This window comes from Schistosoma mansoni, chromosome 5 (assembly GCF_000237925.1).
Source record: "Schistosoma mansoni strain Puerto Rico chromosome 5, complete genome".
NCBI classification, from domain to species: domain Eukaryota; kingdom Metazoa; phylum Platyhelminthes; class Trematoda; order Strigeidida; family Schistosomatidae; genus Schistosoma; species Schistosoma mansoni.
Window position 1 is genome coordinate 4,762,373 of NC_031499.1, and position 18,115 is coordinate 4,780,487.

The 18,115-nt window shown below is 34.3% G+C and overlaps 1 protein-coding gene across 1 annotated transcript in view; it reads right to left on the bottom strand.

The window, feature by feature from the left end:
• The window catches only part of Smp_145700 (putative ankyrin 2,3/unc44), a gene marked incomplete at both ends in the record, with an annotated part of 86,416 nt that overhangs the window by 14,288 nt on the left and 54,013 nt on the right, over positions 1–18,115 (bottom strand). The window contains 5 exons of the mRNA XM_018797700.1: positions 1,977–2,225; positions 7,577–7,751; positions 9,254–9,570; positions 10,381–10,507; positions 12,989–13,174. Coding sequence (XP_018652716.1) covers positions 1,977–2,225; positions 7,577–7,751; positions 9,254–9,570; positions 10,381–10,507; positions 12,989–13,174 — 1,054 coding nt within the window. The remainder of the gene's footprint in view (positions 1–1,976; positions 2,226–7,576; positions 7,752–9,253; positions 9,571–10,380; positions 10,508–12,988; positions 13,175–18,115) is intronic.

Consider the following 18,115-nt stretch of genomic DNA (forward strand, 5'->3'; position numbering starts at 1 on the left):
TTCAAATATATTAGTCACCTATATTTAACTATGAAAATATTGCAGTAAATTTTCCAGTTACGGATCAGTTTAAAACGACTTATAATGAATCCTAATAGTGCATACTTTCATGCTTTGTTATAAACAAAATATATATTTATAAGAATATGATACTTGAATAATAGCTATTTGTGTGTATTATAAGCAGAGATGATGGTGGCTAGCAGTGGAATCCAGAACACGAATTTCGTCCTATTTGGGACTCATCAGCTGGATGTACCTGCATCTCAGAGTTGATGTTCATTCAGAAACTCGGATCAGTGTTGTTCGCTTCAAACGTCAACATTTTATCCATTTAGCTACTGAGCCAAACTATTACGAGTTAGATTAAAACTCATACACTTTGTGCATGAGAATGGTCAAGCGTACTTAGTAGCTAAGTAGATGAAGCGTCGGTATTTGAAGCGGACGGCACGGGGGTTAGAGTCCTAGAATGAATTCCAACACCGGGATGCAACTACATCCAGCTGATAAGTCTTAAATAGGACGAAAAATGTATCCTGGATTTTTTTGCTACGCAAATTCCATCTACTTCACTTATTACCATTATTATCACATCTGGCTATGTGAACACTGAAATTCAGTAAACCTTTTTTCTGGGGGGGTTATCAATACATATTAGTTTCATTTACTATTAATATGCACTACCTATATGCTTAACTAATCAAAATAATTCCAAGATCAATCATTAATTTGAAATGGATGACATATGATCTAAGTTACAGATCACATTGATGAATAACTTCGTGACTTAATCACAATAATGAATGATATAAATAATAGTTAGTAAATTTTAGAAATTTTCTATTAGATGAATTAGATTAATAAAAGTACACAATGTTATTTGAATCTTGGAAACTGAAAAAGAAAGTTTTTTACAACCTATTTCAACGATAATTCATAAACAATTATGAAAACAATATTACTGAAAGGTATAATTGCTCTCTATATAGTTCGATGAATTTCAAGAAGTTTACATCAAAGAAAAAGGATTAGAATTTTACAAGTTGAAAAATCAATAAAAACAACATATTTTCCATTATCAGTATATGGTAGTGGAAATCGTGAAATTTCATTGAGATCCTGAATCGATCATTGTTAAACTACTAATGAAAACCTAGAAGCATTGGTTGACCGTTTCATCCTGGTTCCTAGTATCTCAGCAGTGTGCATCTACGATCTTGCACGGAGAAATCGAACCCAAGAACTTCGGTCTCGTATGTGAACGCTTAACTTCTAGACCTCTGAGTCGATCATGCCAAAAAGAATATTCTTTCACAATTTTAAACGTTCTCAGTACCATGGAAATATATATTTCCACAGTGAATTTCATTAGATGAATGATAAAATTCATTTATTCGTTTTTAAATTTCACTCTAAAGTGAAAATTCGTTTACTTTATTTTAAATAGTTCGTCCTAGTATTTCAAGATAGTCCATATCCGTTGGCCGAATACTATCAGCAACAGCCTAGTGTGGGAGAGAACAAACGAGCTTCCAGATGAAGAGGAAATTAGGAAAAAAAACACTGGTGGTGAATAAGACACACAGTGTGGAAATCAAACTGCATCACGAGGCATGTCCTAGCTTGGAATCCTGAAGGGAAGCAAAAAGGAGGCAGACCAATAAACATATTGCATCGTTAATGGGAAACAGACACCAAAAAGATGAATAGCAACTGGAAAGGATTGCATAGAACAGAGTTCAATAGAGAATACTGGTGAGAGGTTTATGCTCCTCCACGAAGGGCAACAGGCGTAAGTAAGCATTATACTTTTATCCAGATATTTATCATAAAGAATGGTTTTCAAGTACAAAGTACAACTTACCTATTTGTATTTAAGATATAAAATGTAATTTTAAGGAATAATATATTTTTCCTTAGTCTTGAATAATTTATTAACAACAACAATAAATAAATAAATAAAATAAACATACTCGAATTGGTTGTCGTGGTTCACGCATAAATGCTAATTTACCAATAACTTCTTGTTGAAGATCTTTTACACGTACTGGAAATGCAAGTCTATTCTCATGGAATGCATTGAAATGTAAACGTAATTGTTCACTTAATTTTGCTACAGGTAATAAATTACCAGCTGTTTCAAGCCATACTGGTCGACTTTCAATTATTTCAACTTCTGGTGAAGCAGCGCATAATTCAAAACCTTCTTGGCATTCCAAAGTCTTCATAGAAAAAAGAAAACGAAATAGAAAAAAATTTAAACGACACTATTTCCCTAACATTGATATCCGAAACAGAAAATCGTCAATCTATTGACTATTGATACGGCGACGATGATCTCTTACCATATAACATTTAAATATATCCATTAACATAAAATGATTTAGGTCTAAACTGTGAACCATTCAGATGACTAAAATTCAATAATTCCAAAGATTTTAAAATTAATTTCACACGGGTTCGTTCATGTACACTGACGTGAACGGCATTTCGAATTGAAATAAAACAACCGTCTATAATTATAATCATCAATTCTACATTATCATACAATGTAATATAAACAATTTTCTAGAAATTCATCGTAAATCATTCATGGAATCAATTAACTGACAGATTGTATATATATAAACAATTTATAGCATGATCTCTTACTATATTTAACTCGTTTGATATAATATATGAATCAAAATAACGGTAAGTTTACATTTGAATAGTGTAATGTGTGTTACTGATGTCGACAGGTATAAGTAGTATGTATCACTAATCAAATGTGGGATGTTTGGCAGCAGAAGATTGAGAAAATCGAAGAGAAAAGAACGAGAACAGAGAATGATTGGTACGGAAATGAAGAAACAAAAAATTCCGAGACAATTAATGAATATTTTACGAATAAAGTATCTACTGTATGGTTCTCAGATTTTACCAAGATATTCTGTGAGGTTGTAATAAAAAGCATTTGGTTGTCTCCGCCTGTGTTCTTGTTTACAACTATAGTAGTAGTTGTAGTAGTAAGTTCATTTATAAAATCTTATTAGCTATGAGTTATGCACTTGTTTGTGTGAGATTTTACATTATTACAAATCGACTGGGCGTTAATCAAGGTATTGGAGGACATGATTTAAGCTATCAACTCAACGGTTGATCGTCGAATGGTTTAACGACTAACTCATAAGTTCAATAATTAATCCTATAATATATAAATGACTAAATTTACGAATGTATATAAGGTTTTGAATAATCCTTAGATGATCAATCTTCAATGGTTTGGGTTGTTAGAAAAACCAGTGACTATAGTATAAACAAATATCGCATCAGACAAAGGAATATGACATTATTTTTAGAAATGCGCGCTATCATGATTAACGAATACTGACTATCAAAAAGTATAGGTTCGAATAAACTCCCTAACTGTCATCCTCACCCCCTAAGAATAATTTCAGGATATCATTGCACTATTGCTTGTAAGGCCCCCAAATGCCCTGGTACGGCCGAGAGTGGGGAACGTCAGCTCTCCCTCCCGAAATGCTCTTACATGGTCACGTGCATACAACCACTGCCAGGGAAGTCCTACTCACTGCCTTCTCACAGTGGAATTACTGTTGTTTACGAAACTGAGAGGACGAAAAGCGAATGTCCGGTGCTTTGACCGAGTTGGTGGATATGGGGGATCTATCTGCGGAAGTTAGAAAACTCTGATTTCAAACCAATGGTGTACATGGACTCCAGGATCCTGAAGGAACAAATGACGTATGAACCAATCGTTGGTCACCGGTTACCATGAGACTGCATCTCCTAAAGTTGCTCTATTGCCTTGTGGATTAGACCTTTAGGTCGAAGGCTCTGGGTTCGGTCCACTAAGAAGACTACCTGCTTCAGTCTAGGCACCCGGGCAGTATCACAGCCCACACACAAACCAAGTGGCTTGTGTGGCCCATATGTATTCGGTGCCACTTTGTACCACTATATATATCTTCAAATAAAATAAATAAATGAATAATTGCTTGTAAGATCGACAGATTTTTCAAGAACAGATATTAGTCTTTCAGTAATGTTGGACAGTTGCTAGCAGTGAGATCCAGGATCTATGCTGTATCCTGTTTCTGGACTCGTCACCTGTCTGATCTACATCTAAGTAAAGCAAAATGAACGTTGTAGATTCTACTGATAGCCGTTAAAAAAACTTTAGTAAAATTTCGATAGTGTAATTAGAAGATGAAGATTTTCCGAACTATGTGATATATTAGCGCAATACATTTCTAACAATCTGATAATTAACTTTTGCAGTACGGTCATTTTGAAAACAAAGGAAAGAATCGGAAAAAAGCTCTTGCATTAATACCAATCGTATTAATTTATTTCCAGTTAATCCTGATAAGTATGTCACTAATTTATCTTCCATTGTATTATCTGCTAATGAAAAGGAAGAACATTCTCTTTTAATTTTAGTTTTAATTTCTCGGTCCCTGTAACGAAAATGTCTGAATTGGAAATTAATGCCCAATTTGAAAATCTATATGATCAACTGAGTATTCTAACCCCTATGTCTTTAAATAACCGAAGCTGGTGTCAAGCTAAACTGGTGGATATAGCACACCAATTTCATTATGTTGGGCCAAAGCAGAAAAGCATATTAACTTCTCAGCATTTTAAATCACTAAAAGAACTACGAATAAACCCTGATATTGTCTTGTTGACGCCTGGTAAAGGATCAGGCGTGGTTATCATGAACAAATGTGAATATAAAAGTAAGGTGTTATCCATCCTCAGTGATAAAAGCAAATTCATGCCTGATGTTGAATTTGGAGGTATTAACAAACGAGAGGGAAGAGTAAACTCAAACCTGGAAAAATTGTTACACATGAATATTATTGATAAAGAGGAATTTAATTTCTTAAAACCTATGAGTTCTGAGTATCCTCATTTATATGAACTACTTAGAAATCACAAATCAAACATTCCTTCACGCCCAATTTTATCAATGTGCCGATCACCTACACATAACCTAGCTAAATGGCTAACAAAATTGTTGGATCTTATTCGAAGACGTTTATGTAAGTATTTTCTGAAGGATTGTTTTGAATTGGTCGATCATTTAGGTGATATTAATATCAAGAGAAAGACAATGTGTTCATTTGATGTGAATTCCTTATTCACAAAATGTACCTTTGAGAAAGACTAATGGTATATTATGTAACTACATATCTTTAAACAACCTTAAATTACCTGTCCCTTTAAAAATTCTTAAAGATTTATAACTATTATGAACTGACAAAATTCAGTTCAGTTTCGAAGGCGAATACTTTCACCAGATCGATGAGGTTGCTATGGGCAGTCCGTTAGGACCATTATTAGCAGATGTGTTCATGGAACATGTTGAAAATCTGGTTGAAGACCTAATCAAAAATATGCACTTTATACGAGATATGTGGACGATATCTTGGCTGTCTGTCAAAGAAAGGAGGACATGAATTGTTTATTGAATAAACTTAACACTATTCAAAACCACATCAGTCTCTCATGTGGAGAGGAGAAGAATGACCAGCTTCCCTTCCTGGATATACTTCTAAGTAGACGAGATGGCTCAATCAAACGATCCATTGCCCTGTGCAATACAAACGGGGTTTGATAAGGTGCCCACTTAACAGGGTTGATCGTATTTGCACAAACGACGCTATCGATGATGATGTTAAGTTGTTAAACAAGACGTTAATGGGGAATGGTTATCCACTTAAACTCATAAATAGATAGAAAGTTCATGGTACAGTGAGACCCATTGTAGCCTTGGTGGAAAAAAGCCTGTCTACATCACTTTACCATTTAGAGGTGATTCAAATAGCCTTTTAGGGAAACAAAGGCTTAAATCAGTCATCAACAAAACGTATTATGAAGCGAAGGTCATTATCAAAGAAAGAACGAGCTTCATGCTTCATCCAAAACCTAAAAGACATGAAAACGATTGTGTTTACCAATTTAAATGTGTGTGGTCACACATACACAGGGAGGAGCAATTGTGATCTGAAAATTAGGGTGTGAACATGTACCAACAGGATTGCAGAAACAAATAGAATCAAATGACCCAATAAGAGTAGAGGATAAACATCCATCATTCTCTATTGCCAAACATATCATCGAAACAAGTCATAAGATTGATTTTAACTCGGCCTTTGTTGTATTGTTTAAAAATGTAAAAGGGCGTATACTGAGGTTTATTGAAGCCTTAGCCATACGAAAATGCTAGACCAATCAAGCTAATTTGAGTCAATAATAACAATCAAATAGAATACACCACAGAGCATAATTGTTAAAAGTACAAGTTGATAGTGAAAAGACAGGTGTATTGATAGTAGTAGTTTCCACGTTTTACATGGTGGTCTAGCTTCAATTGACTCACGCTTTCAACTATGAAAGTAGTAAGAATAATAAATTACGACAACAAAAGTCTTATCAATAGTTAAACATTGGAAAAAGGAGGTCAAACGTGGGTAACTAGACTTAGAATAGTCATCACAAAACATTAAAATCATTATGTAATAAGAAGTATATAAATAATTATATTGTAAAGAATATAGAGATTTGGTTAGATGCCTCACTAGTAGAGCAAAAAAAATCTGTTCAGTAGATACTTTAGGTCAGGGGCTGGAATTTATCAATAACTCACTGACAGAGATCGGCTACCCTAGTGCGTTCATTAAGAAGTACATGTATGATACAAGAAAGAAGTCTGAGATTTCAACTGTTCGAAAGAAATCTTTTTACATGAAACTACAATTCAACGGGGATGTGGCTAGTGATACTCTGAAAGATAGGTTAACGTAAGTAATTAGCAGGACATTCTACGCATTTTACGCATTCTACGCGTTGACTTTCTCGAATCCACCAGCGATGTCTACTCAAACGAAGGAAAAGTTACCTGAGTTGGACTCCTCTATGTGCATTTACAAGTTCAGCTGCTCCTGTGGAGATAGCTATATCGGGCGTACTACTAGGCAACTTAAACAACGAACGAGTGAACATCTACCAGCATAGTTTGGGAAGGGCCAGATTAAAAGTACACAGTTCTATCTTGGCACATCTAATTGATAGTGGTCATAATGTAGATAAATCGAAATCATTTCGAATGATCTATCGTATACCTCCATCATTTCCAAACGGAGTTCGTTCTCGTCTCCTTCATATAGCTGAAGCCATAAGAATCCGTACATTTCACCCCAATTTGTGTGTACAGAAGAAATTCGTAACCCTCCTATCCCTTCTATGGGTGGACATAACCTTACAAATGACATTATTATTTTTTAAATGATTTTGTATTGTAAAAAAAGACGATCAAATAAGTCTTCTAAACAAAATTGTAAAAATTCGTTTTATTAAATGTGGGAGATTGTGGAGACTGTTTGATTAGAGTATGTAACAGTGTGCATTCATGACACAAGTCAGTGAATCAACTATGGACTTTCGGGTCTTGAGGGAAACACTTAACCATTAGACCGCTGATTTGGGACTTGTCAGTTTACATTTAAGACTTCAGTCTATTAGCGATTTTATATTACCGTTTAAAAAAGTGTAGTTTACTAACCTTATCTACTTTATCATCTGTTACACAGAAACATCGAACTAATGCTTCATCCATATCCAAACGTTTGGTAAATACAACAAATTTACCCATATATGGAACTAATGTGGCTTCAGCGTACAGCATACTTGCATATTCTGCAGCTTCATGTACAGCTGAACAATCCATTAGCCAAAATCTGAAATTAAGACAAAGAAATCATTTAGATCAGTCATTCAGTCAGTCAGTCATAACGTAGAAGTTGTATGTATGTATGTCGGTTCAAGTTGCCATACCCTATTAGCAGACAGATGAAATTATCACTTCAAATTCCAGAATAGTAGAGGTAGTAACAGTATCAGTGGTAATAGGAAAGATTAAGAATCGAATATACGACTCTAAAAGAAAGTATAAATTGGTGAAATAAAAACAAGAAAAGTTATGAGGAACTTAGATTCTCAGGGTTTACGAGAAGACAAAGAATGGATGCATCTGCGCCATCGCAAACGATTTTGAGTCATGTCGTTCAAAGTCTCTAACCATTGGTTATGATAGTCACACGAACCCCAAAAAGGTAATCTGCACCTATTAAGATGGCTAGGTTCAAATGTCAGTGACTTTATGAACTGATGCTATTATTTAATATAATGCAATGAGATAATAGATCTCTATGATTACCCTTTTGTTCATCAACAAACAATATTATTACTTGTCAGTATGTGGTTGTGCGAACTGTTGAATTTCATTCAAAGCATGAACCGATCAACGTTGAAAACATGGATGCACTAGACGACCATTTATTCTAATACAAGGCTCCTCAGCCCACAAACCCATTCTGACAATTATCATACGCTCTATGGTGACTAGCTTCGAGAGAAAATTTCTGGATTTACAGATGGAAGCAGTGATATGTAGAATTCAACTGTGTCGAGTGTGAGGTAGATACCCACTGAAGACAATGGAAAATAGTCGCACAATATCGTGGGTCGAATGAAATTGGACAATAATATCTTTGGTTTAGATTGAAGTCTCTGGATTCGATTTTCGCGTGCAGGATTGTAGATGCGCATTTCCGACGAGTCATATACTATGACGAAACGGCCGTCCAATGCTTTCAGGTTTTCAATGGTGGTCTAGCATATATAGACTCATGAATTTTCAACTGTTTGATTTACTTAACCTCAGTAAATGAGGGTTTTATTTTTTAGTTTCAATGTAAAAAAATGACTTTCATTATAAATCAAGATCAGTTGAATAACCATTTAGTTCTTTCTGAATAGTATATAAAATACACAAGTATAATGATCTGAGTAAAAGTGTAAATATCTAAACTGTTATCAGGGTAAATCATGTTGAATACCTAGAAACGGAAGGAAATGCACATCCTATATTTCATTGTATAACACTATCAAAAGTATAAGGTGACAAGTTCAACTTTTGATATAGAACAGCATGATTATTATCACACAGCATTCAAATATGATAGATCTGAGATTCCAATCATTTTATATTTTTAATAGACATTTAAGAGCTAAAGACAATACAATATAATATCAAACTTTTACTGAGTAATTTTTTTCCCAGTACAATGAGAAATGATAATTTATTCAAGGACAATCGAGAACCGCGTCAATGACTACCTATTAATAATTAAAAAGAGTATACAAAGTAAAATTCAAAACTAACCACTATTTATCCTACCTCGCTGAAACTGTTGTCGTGAAGGAGACACAATCTTTCACTTTAGACAATGGTGTAGATCCAGTAATATCTTCCCATTGTGCTGGTGCTGTACCACCGGTAATACTGCACAACAATCGTAAACTTGGTACATTTTGTGATTTTAAATCATTCACCGATGGATTCAGCATACCACGAACAACAGCTTTCGGTAATGGAATAGTTAGAGTGATTGGTTTATGAAATTTACGACGACGTGGTTCTAATGTGACAATTGGCGAGACCGTAACACGATTACCAAATAATCGTGTAACCAATTCTGGAGCAATTGGCTGAGCCTGAGATTTGGAAAATCATATTTAACGCAAAAAATGATTAATTATAGTGAGGTGTTTTTGTAGAAACTTTCTTATAGTATGGGCGATAATTATCACAGGCCTATCGCTCAATTCACTTCCACTTAGGGAATAGTTATGCCCATATTATAATTCTTTAATTGTGTTGATGTGTAGTCAGGATTTTACCCACTATAACCGTATGAGTGACTCATAAATTTGAATTGCTTAAGAAGAGGTTATTTCCGTAGTGTGTTCTGTTCTGTTTTTTCTTTGAGTTTATTGTAAAGTAGAATCATAAATGATACTCAGTAGACGTTTTACGTGTATGTAACTTTCGACTGTCATCAGTATAAACAAACAAGCTAATTATTGTTTGTCTTGTTAGTACAGTTTACCAACCAGAAAATGTACTTTTATCATCAAAAAGAATTAACTAATGTACTGTACAACACTGGCTGTTTGATTATCATATTAAGTACCATATTCGATGGATTTGGACAAGAAATCAAAGCTACGCTAGAAACCTATCTTAGTTACAATATGATGACAGTCCAGTTTATATAATATGATTTCAAAAGCTTCAAGTAGATGTCCAAAAACTTCGAAATACGCTTATAAATGATAACGCCTTGGATCAATAGGCGTCGAATACTCACAGTTTGTATTAACATCCTTGAGGTTTAGTATACACTTCGATAAAAAGTAGCGTGATACCCAGGATCCTCTGTTGATCATATCTGTAAATCAAACACTTTATGTAATAGAAATTTTTTTAAGACCAACAGGGTAGTCTAAAAAATATAGACTTACTTGTAAACCGACACGAATTCTTTTCTGTAGTGCACCTTCTGGGAATACAGCTTGTACTTGTGGAACAACTGTCGAACTAAGAACACCACCATCTGAACCAACCAAAGATGATTCTTGCCGTATTCTACTAACAACTGCCATATATTGTGGAAAATCATTAGTCAATATACGAATAATACGTTTCTCACGAAGTTCTTCCAGCGTCTCTAATGTGTCTGTTTAAGTCAATTTCATAACAAAAATGATGTGGATATGAAAACATTATATCATAATAGATATTATTATAACAAAAGAATAAGACATAAGAATAAGTTCCAGTAAACTAAGACAAAAGTTTGTGATAATACCTATGCATGAGATGATTTCAACCACTCAATCCTTCCAATTCCCTTTAACTACCAAACAACGAAAATTCATCACGCTTACATAAAACCACTGTACCTAGAGGCTGCATCGCGAACTGATCAGTATAATTTAATCAACACAAAATATGAGACAAACCAAGCAGTTGATACTGACCAGTAATCAATCATTGTGAATATTTCAGTCGTACAGGCTAATTCCAAATCGTAACTGGTATCTTGACGTTGTGGTCAGGCTTCCATATATTGATGACTCAATCAAGCTATATTAGCTGAAACATCAAGTGCATCTGGTTCTACCATATTAGACAGATTGTCTATAGAGCAGTTAGACTAAAAGCAGTAAAATTAAGGTATGTGTGCGAAGTCATATTAGTGACTGTGGCGAGGTTTGATGACAGTGACTTTTTCTCCCTAGACAATAAGCAGCTATAGTGATGTGCCCTTTCTATAATGGAAGGAAAAGGTTATAAAAACCTTGCCCTAAAAATTACACGCCTCACCTAACCCCATCGCTGGCGGTAAGGTCTTATAAAAGTACGGTACTAGTTTATCTAAAACTGCTCATAAAAAGGCCGTACGCAATTAGGCTTAAATAGTTGTCTCTTGAGCACTGCAATAAAGCTTTCATGCAGTGAAGACCATCCCTAATCTAGTCTTTTTAGAGAGGAATCACAGAGAGGCATCGTCCTACAGTCTGATCAACTTGGAAGTGAAAATACCCCTTCGAACAATAAAGGGATACGCGATCAACTCATTCACAATGAAATCCCATCTTCATCATCATGAATTACAGGTTAGCTGACACCCAAGTTGCACGGACTGTAACATTGAATGACACAAGAGTTCGAGTCTCACAGAGAATATTAATTTTCTCAGCACTAAAGACGTACCTTGTTAACTATAAGCAACTAACAAGAGAATAAGTGCCATTAATACGTAATCTTGAACAGAAACTTAGAAAACGAATTCAGTCATTCTTTAAGATTTATATTATAGCCAAGTATTCAGCACTAAATACAATGTATACTGAAAGAAATTACTCTTCCCTGGTGTACTTTTATAGAATGAAGTTAGTTGGACATGCCTATTCTTGTGTAATATTAATCTATAACTTGAAGGATATGTTGCCACTTTGACTTTTAGAATGTGATCCGAAATATAAAAAAAACTATAACTTTACTAATTATCATTTGTTTTGTTTATTAGAAAGTATGTCATAGATACTATGAATGAGAATGTACACCGTAATATTCTGAATACTTACCGAAACTTTGACCCACAGCTGATTGAACTGCTTGATCTGTAGCTTCTAGTGAATGTTCACGCCATATTTCAGCATTATCACTGCGTAATACAACGAGTTCACGTTGACGACCACGTAATGAGCAAATGTGGAATTTCTAACAGAACTGGTGAATTGAAACGACATGGATGCGGTCCCAACTCAATAATGCTACATGGGGCATACAAAATTAAGGAAACATAGGTTAAACCAATGTAAGAAACAAAAAGGACAGATGTCCTTGATAGTAAATTTTCATAAGAAATAATTCTTCTGAATTATTTGTTGATATCAATTATCTAAGTTAGACGATTATTGAAAACCTGGAAGCACTAGACTGTCATTTCTCGGTGATGTGAAACTCTTCAGCAGTGCTCACCGACAACCATGCAGCCGGGAATCGAACCTCTGACCTTCAGCCTCCAGCGCGAACGCTTAGTCTTCAGACCACTGAGCCGACATCCAATTGTGTACAGATCAACCTACGACTTTCAGCAACCAACTTCCATTGTCTCCAATGGGTAGCTTTCACAAAGCGGATAAGGTCTAGATTCACCGGTCACGGCGGCGGAAGATGTTCATGCAATATCGTGGATTGTTTGACCTAAAACTTGTGTACTATTAGATCCTGACTCAGTAGTCCAAAGGTTAAGTGTCTGCTTTTGAGTCCGAAAAAGGTCATGGGCTTGATTCACAGGTTACGGGGTCAAGGATACTGAGAAGTCCCCTGCCAAAATCGAACAGTAGTTCTGTTCTTTTTGACTTTTAGTGGTAATCCAATTGAAGTCGGTTTGTGACATAATCTACATAATCTACGTTTGACAATAACCAAAAACAAAACTACTTGATTGATACTATAAAGCTCAACAAATTAGATTTACTGATTACTTAAATGCTCATATTTGTCATTAGAATAAACAGTCTACAGAAATAGTAAAATCTTCAAAAAATTAAAATTTACCGACAAGCTAATCCTTCACAATCATTCAATTGAGGTGGTCGAGCTGTACGTTCAGGTCGTAACATACGGCAGGTAATACGTGTTGGAGCACTTGCTGCACTTGGTGGGACTAAAATTCGTAGACCTGGATGACGACTGCCACGCATCGATCCACCACGTGCATCCACCAAAAACGACACAAGAAAGCTACGCGAGAAAATGAAAAGAAGTTTAAGTACTAAAAACTATACAATGACGATATATAAATATCTCAGATTGATATAAATCAAACAAATTTATGTCATTACTCGTAAACCGTTGAATCATCCCTTTGTTAATATTAAGGACTGAATTTTGTTTCGTTTTTGTTAGTATTTGTATGTTCTGACTATATCATCTAGATTTAACCATTTTGTCATATTTTTTCTCAAATTGACGGATTGTAGCTAGCAGTGGGACGCTGGACGGGCGTTTCATCTTATTTGGAACTCGTCAGACAGATATAAATGCATCTCAGTACTGAAGTTATTCAGACAATTATTTTGTGTTCCGGATATATTACATATTAAAAGTTTACATTAAGTATAATGAATGAGATTGATTTCGGATTAAATGCTATAATAAAAGGGATGTATCCAGCTGAGAAGCTGATGTCTCTGTATTAAACGAACTGCTCATTACGACAGTCATATGTTGAAAAATCCCCAGCTTATATTATCTCGAATTGTTTCTGCCAGTTTACATGTATGTGCCAAAGCACACATACTGAAAGGACAGAAAGGAAGGTTAGTGTCCGCATTACTGAACACATGTCATAGAAGCTTCAACTAAGAGGACAGTGAATTTCCACGAGTTCAACTGTACGCCATTCGCTTGACAGTAGTTACAGTTTTGATATCTTAAAGTCTTTCAAGATCATTAATATATAAAGAGCGTCTAATTTACTATGCTTCTCTAAAATGATTTCCATAAAAAGACTTCAACTAAATTTATTAACTCAAAAACAGTCAGTTATTATCATCATAGTTGAAAGTATGAGTCAATTGAAGCTAGACCACCATGGAAAACCTGGAAGCAATGGACGGCCGTTTCGTCCTGTTGTGGGACTCCTATGCAGTGCGCATCCACGATCTCGCCTCGAGAGATCTTGCCATAGTAACCTCATTCATAAATGCTTATTACATAATTTTTTTATTCTATGATACTAATTATTAATTCTTACTTATCATTGGATGTGTACTGTTATTCAATTTTATTTTATATTTTAAGAACTACATACCTATAATATTATTACTTCATTTTCAATTAGTTCTGTCTCCATACTCCTAGTTTTTATTCTTAAAATATTTATGTAATCAAATATTCACATTATAATTAGTATATGAACATCTCTTTTAGTTCTTCCATAATTATTACTCTTTTCATGAATCGTCATTGATGAAAACATTTCCAATATGATGAAACTATGATATAAATTATGTACACTGATTTTTGATGATTAATATTATTATATTTAGACTGTATGAACCAGATGAGAAATTGTGAAATAAAAATGAATTCATGTTAGTCTGCTAGGTTCAGTGTTCGTGCTTTGGTTAAATAAAGATGATTTTCATAGTTGAAAGCGTGAGTTAATTGAAGCTAGAACATCGGGGAAAACCTGGAAGTAATGGACGGCCGTTTCGTCCTATTGTGGGACTCCTTCTTGGCAGTGCGCATCCATGACCTCACCTCGTGGTATTCGAACGCAGGACCTACCAGTCTCGCGCCAGAGCACTTAACCGATAGACCACTGAGATAAGATAATTTGTTTGCTCAAACACAGTCGTTTGATGATAAAAAGTTTCTATTACAGATCGCTTAACGTTCGATTGATTAAAGAACGAAATAAGAGCTGAATGCACCACAATACAATGTATTGAGCATATTTTCAAAGTATACAATACAAAATCTTTGGATGTATACGTCGATGGAGAATTCTGATCGGCGGCTTGTGCTCCTCCACGAGAGGTAACAGATATCAGTAAGCAAGTATACATCACCTATTTCCGGTTAAGCGTAAACAACGCTTAAATTCAACAGTATTAGGAAAACATAGTTGGTCACATACGCATAATGTTAACCACTTTTCATTTCCTTCATATTTCACATACCGCTTGAGAATCATCTCTACAAATAATGCACGTATGATAAATAACAAATCAGTTCTTTTACTCTTTTCTCTCGTGGTCTTCCTATGCTTTATTAATGTCGAAAAGTTTTCTATTTGACTTATTAAATGAACAGTCTACATGCTTTTGGTATTGCTCGATATTTACTTTTACGATTTATGAATTCTTGTACATTACTTATTATCCTCAACTGCTCCCCATTATTCTTTGCTGAACTTTTTAGAAAACATTTCGCTTTGTCACAGAGAGTGATGAAAGCAGTTAGTAACGCATGTGATGAGTTTTTTATGTCAATATGAATATGGTTATGAATAGACACTTGAAATCTAACAAAAAACTGCCAATTATTGTTTAATCAGATACTAAACATTCATTCCATTAACATCTTTCTCCTTATATATCGTCTGGTAGAACAAGACGCCGATACATTGGAATCCATGTATACAAGCAAAATTACAGACGCTCTACAATACCATTCTTATCTAACAAATATATTATGCGACGGTTATAAGGGCTGACCTAATCAAAAACTTATATTTATGAGCATATTAGGAATTTACGGTTGTATGGGTTCTTAATACTTATTTCACATATATATGTGTGTAATTAATCTATTGTTTTTTTGTTTAATAAAGAGTACGAAAATTTTTCTGAAATATTGTATCAGAAGGGGGTTTCGTGAAAATGTTAGTAATTTTATATAGTTGAGATCATGAGTCAATTGAAGCTAGACCACCATGGAAAACCTGGAAGCACTGGACGACCGTTTCGTCCTATTATGGGACTTCTCAACAGTGCGCATTCATGATCCCGCCTCCCGAGATTCGAACCCAGGACCTGCCAGTCTCGCGCCTGAGCACTTAAGCGACAGACTACTGAGCCGGCATCCAACGGTGTTAATGTCTAACTTCAACCGATCCACGAAATTGAGCAATCATTCATCGATGTCTTCAGTGAGTTCATATCTCCCAACAGACCTGGTTGCATGCTGAGGATTCTAAATTGCATTATACATATAATAATAAATAAAGCCATTACAATTATTATCACTATTATTAGTATTATTACTCTCTTCCTGCTCCTTCCCTGTCTTTCTCTTTGTCATAGTCAAATTTAATTTGTCAATTCAGAATGAATCTAACCAGCTTAAAGAAGTATTTTCAACAGTTATAGTACAAAACCATAAACTATGAAACCAAGAAAGTTTGTAGTGATGAGAGCACGCATAAGCATAGTGACAACATACGAATCCCGATGCGCTACACAACTAAAAATCATTTGAGTTTTTTTGAAAAGAAACACGATCGTATCAACTAGTCATTGCGTTTGTGATGTAAATGACCTTCATCACAATCTGCCAGTTGCACACATTTAAACTAAAAAGTACACTGAAAATAATGAAATTCATTTAATAAATTACAAAACAACAGTGTACTTTACGTAAATAAATTCCATTAAACATTTTTTTATTATTATTACGAAAAGCAAAGATTTAAGCAATAAGAATAACTAAGATCAATTTACTGAAATTCAGTCCAGAATATCAACGAGATAACTAATAATACAAACGCCATACTCGTTCAACAAATTAGTGACTATGTGAAAATTCAGTAACTTGATGAATAATGTGTTGGACGTTTAAATTGAAAGGTACTGGTTTGTAATTTCAGAATAAATATTAACATTGTGATACAGTTAAGTGCCTAGCTGACGTGTCACAAATGGGATAAAACATATATTGCTAGATTCTATTGTTAGTTATAATTCATTAATTCTGAAAGATTGTGTTACAAACAATTAGGAAAATATCTGCTATATGGTTGTTGATCCATAGTATATTTAAGCATAGTTATATTTAATGATGAAGGAATTTAGTTAGATACATACGTGACAGTAAAACGATGTAAATTATTTGATGTTAAAGTTAGAGATGTTTCACTTGAGATAATCGGGTTTTTTCGAAAAAAAAACTGACAGACAAAGAAGAGTACTACGATACCAACTTCGTTTAAGAGAACCGAGCTGGTCAGAATGGTATGCATGTTGAGATCATTTAATCTGAAGATGTTTTTAGATTGCAGACTAGTTCTAACCGGACAATCCCTGAAAACCAAGAAGTTCCGGAACACTGTCTCATTCTGATATGAGACTCCTCACAGTGTATAAACACAACCCTATTCATTCAGAATTTTCAATGAGCACACCTTTATATCATAAGTTCTCATACCTTGGTTCACAATTACAATTCCAATCGATTCATAATTTAGCACTACCATCTTTCATTACAAATCGATGGTTATTGTATGATGAGAAAAGAATGATAATTCTCCCAGGATGTACATATAACACCAGAGATTGTTCAATTGCAATTCTGAAAGTCAGTAACTCTAGTTGATGTCCGTTTGTTTAGTTTGTTGAAAAAAAAAGAGTGAATATTATCACGGTCAATCAATTTGAACGCTATACATATATAACATAATGAGAGTGAAATGAGATAGTATGAAATAAATAATTGTATAAATATGATTGAACATATGAACATTTACACATACATACAACAAATACATTGAAACCATTACATGACCTTTTTTTCATTAGTACAACAGAACCATTAAAAATAAACATACACCGCATAATCATGAAAAACACGATCAGTTTTATTGACATAAAAGTTGTAGGAACTAAGCGATTTATGTAATAATAGAGTCCTGATTATTATTAATAGTATTCTAATTAGTAGTACCATGAGTTTTTCAGTAATTATATAAACAGATATATAGTATCCTTGTTCTAATTTACATTGTAACTCATAAAAATTAGTTTTCACATTAAATATAAAATTTAATTCAATGAAAAAGTGATGATCATCAAAACTATGTGATAAACTTGGTAAGCAGAGATGGATATTGGCTAGCAGTGGAATCCAGGACGCGCGTTTCGTCCTATTTGGGAAGATTCAAACAAACAATACTAAATG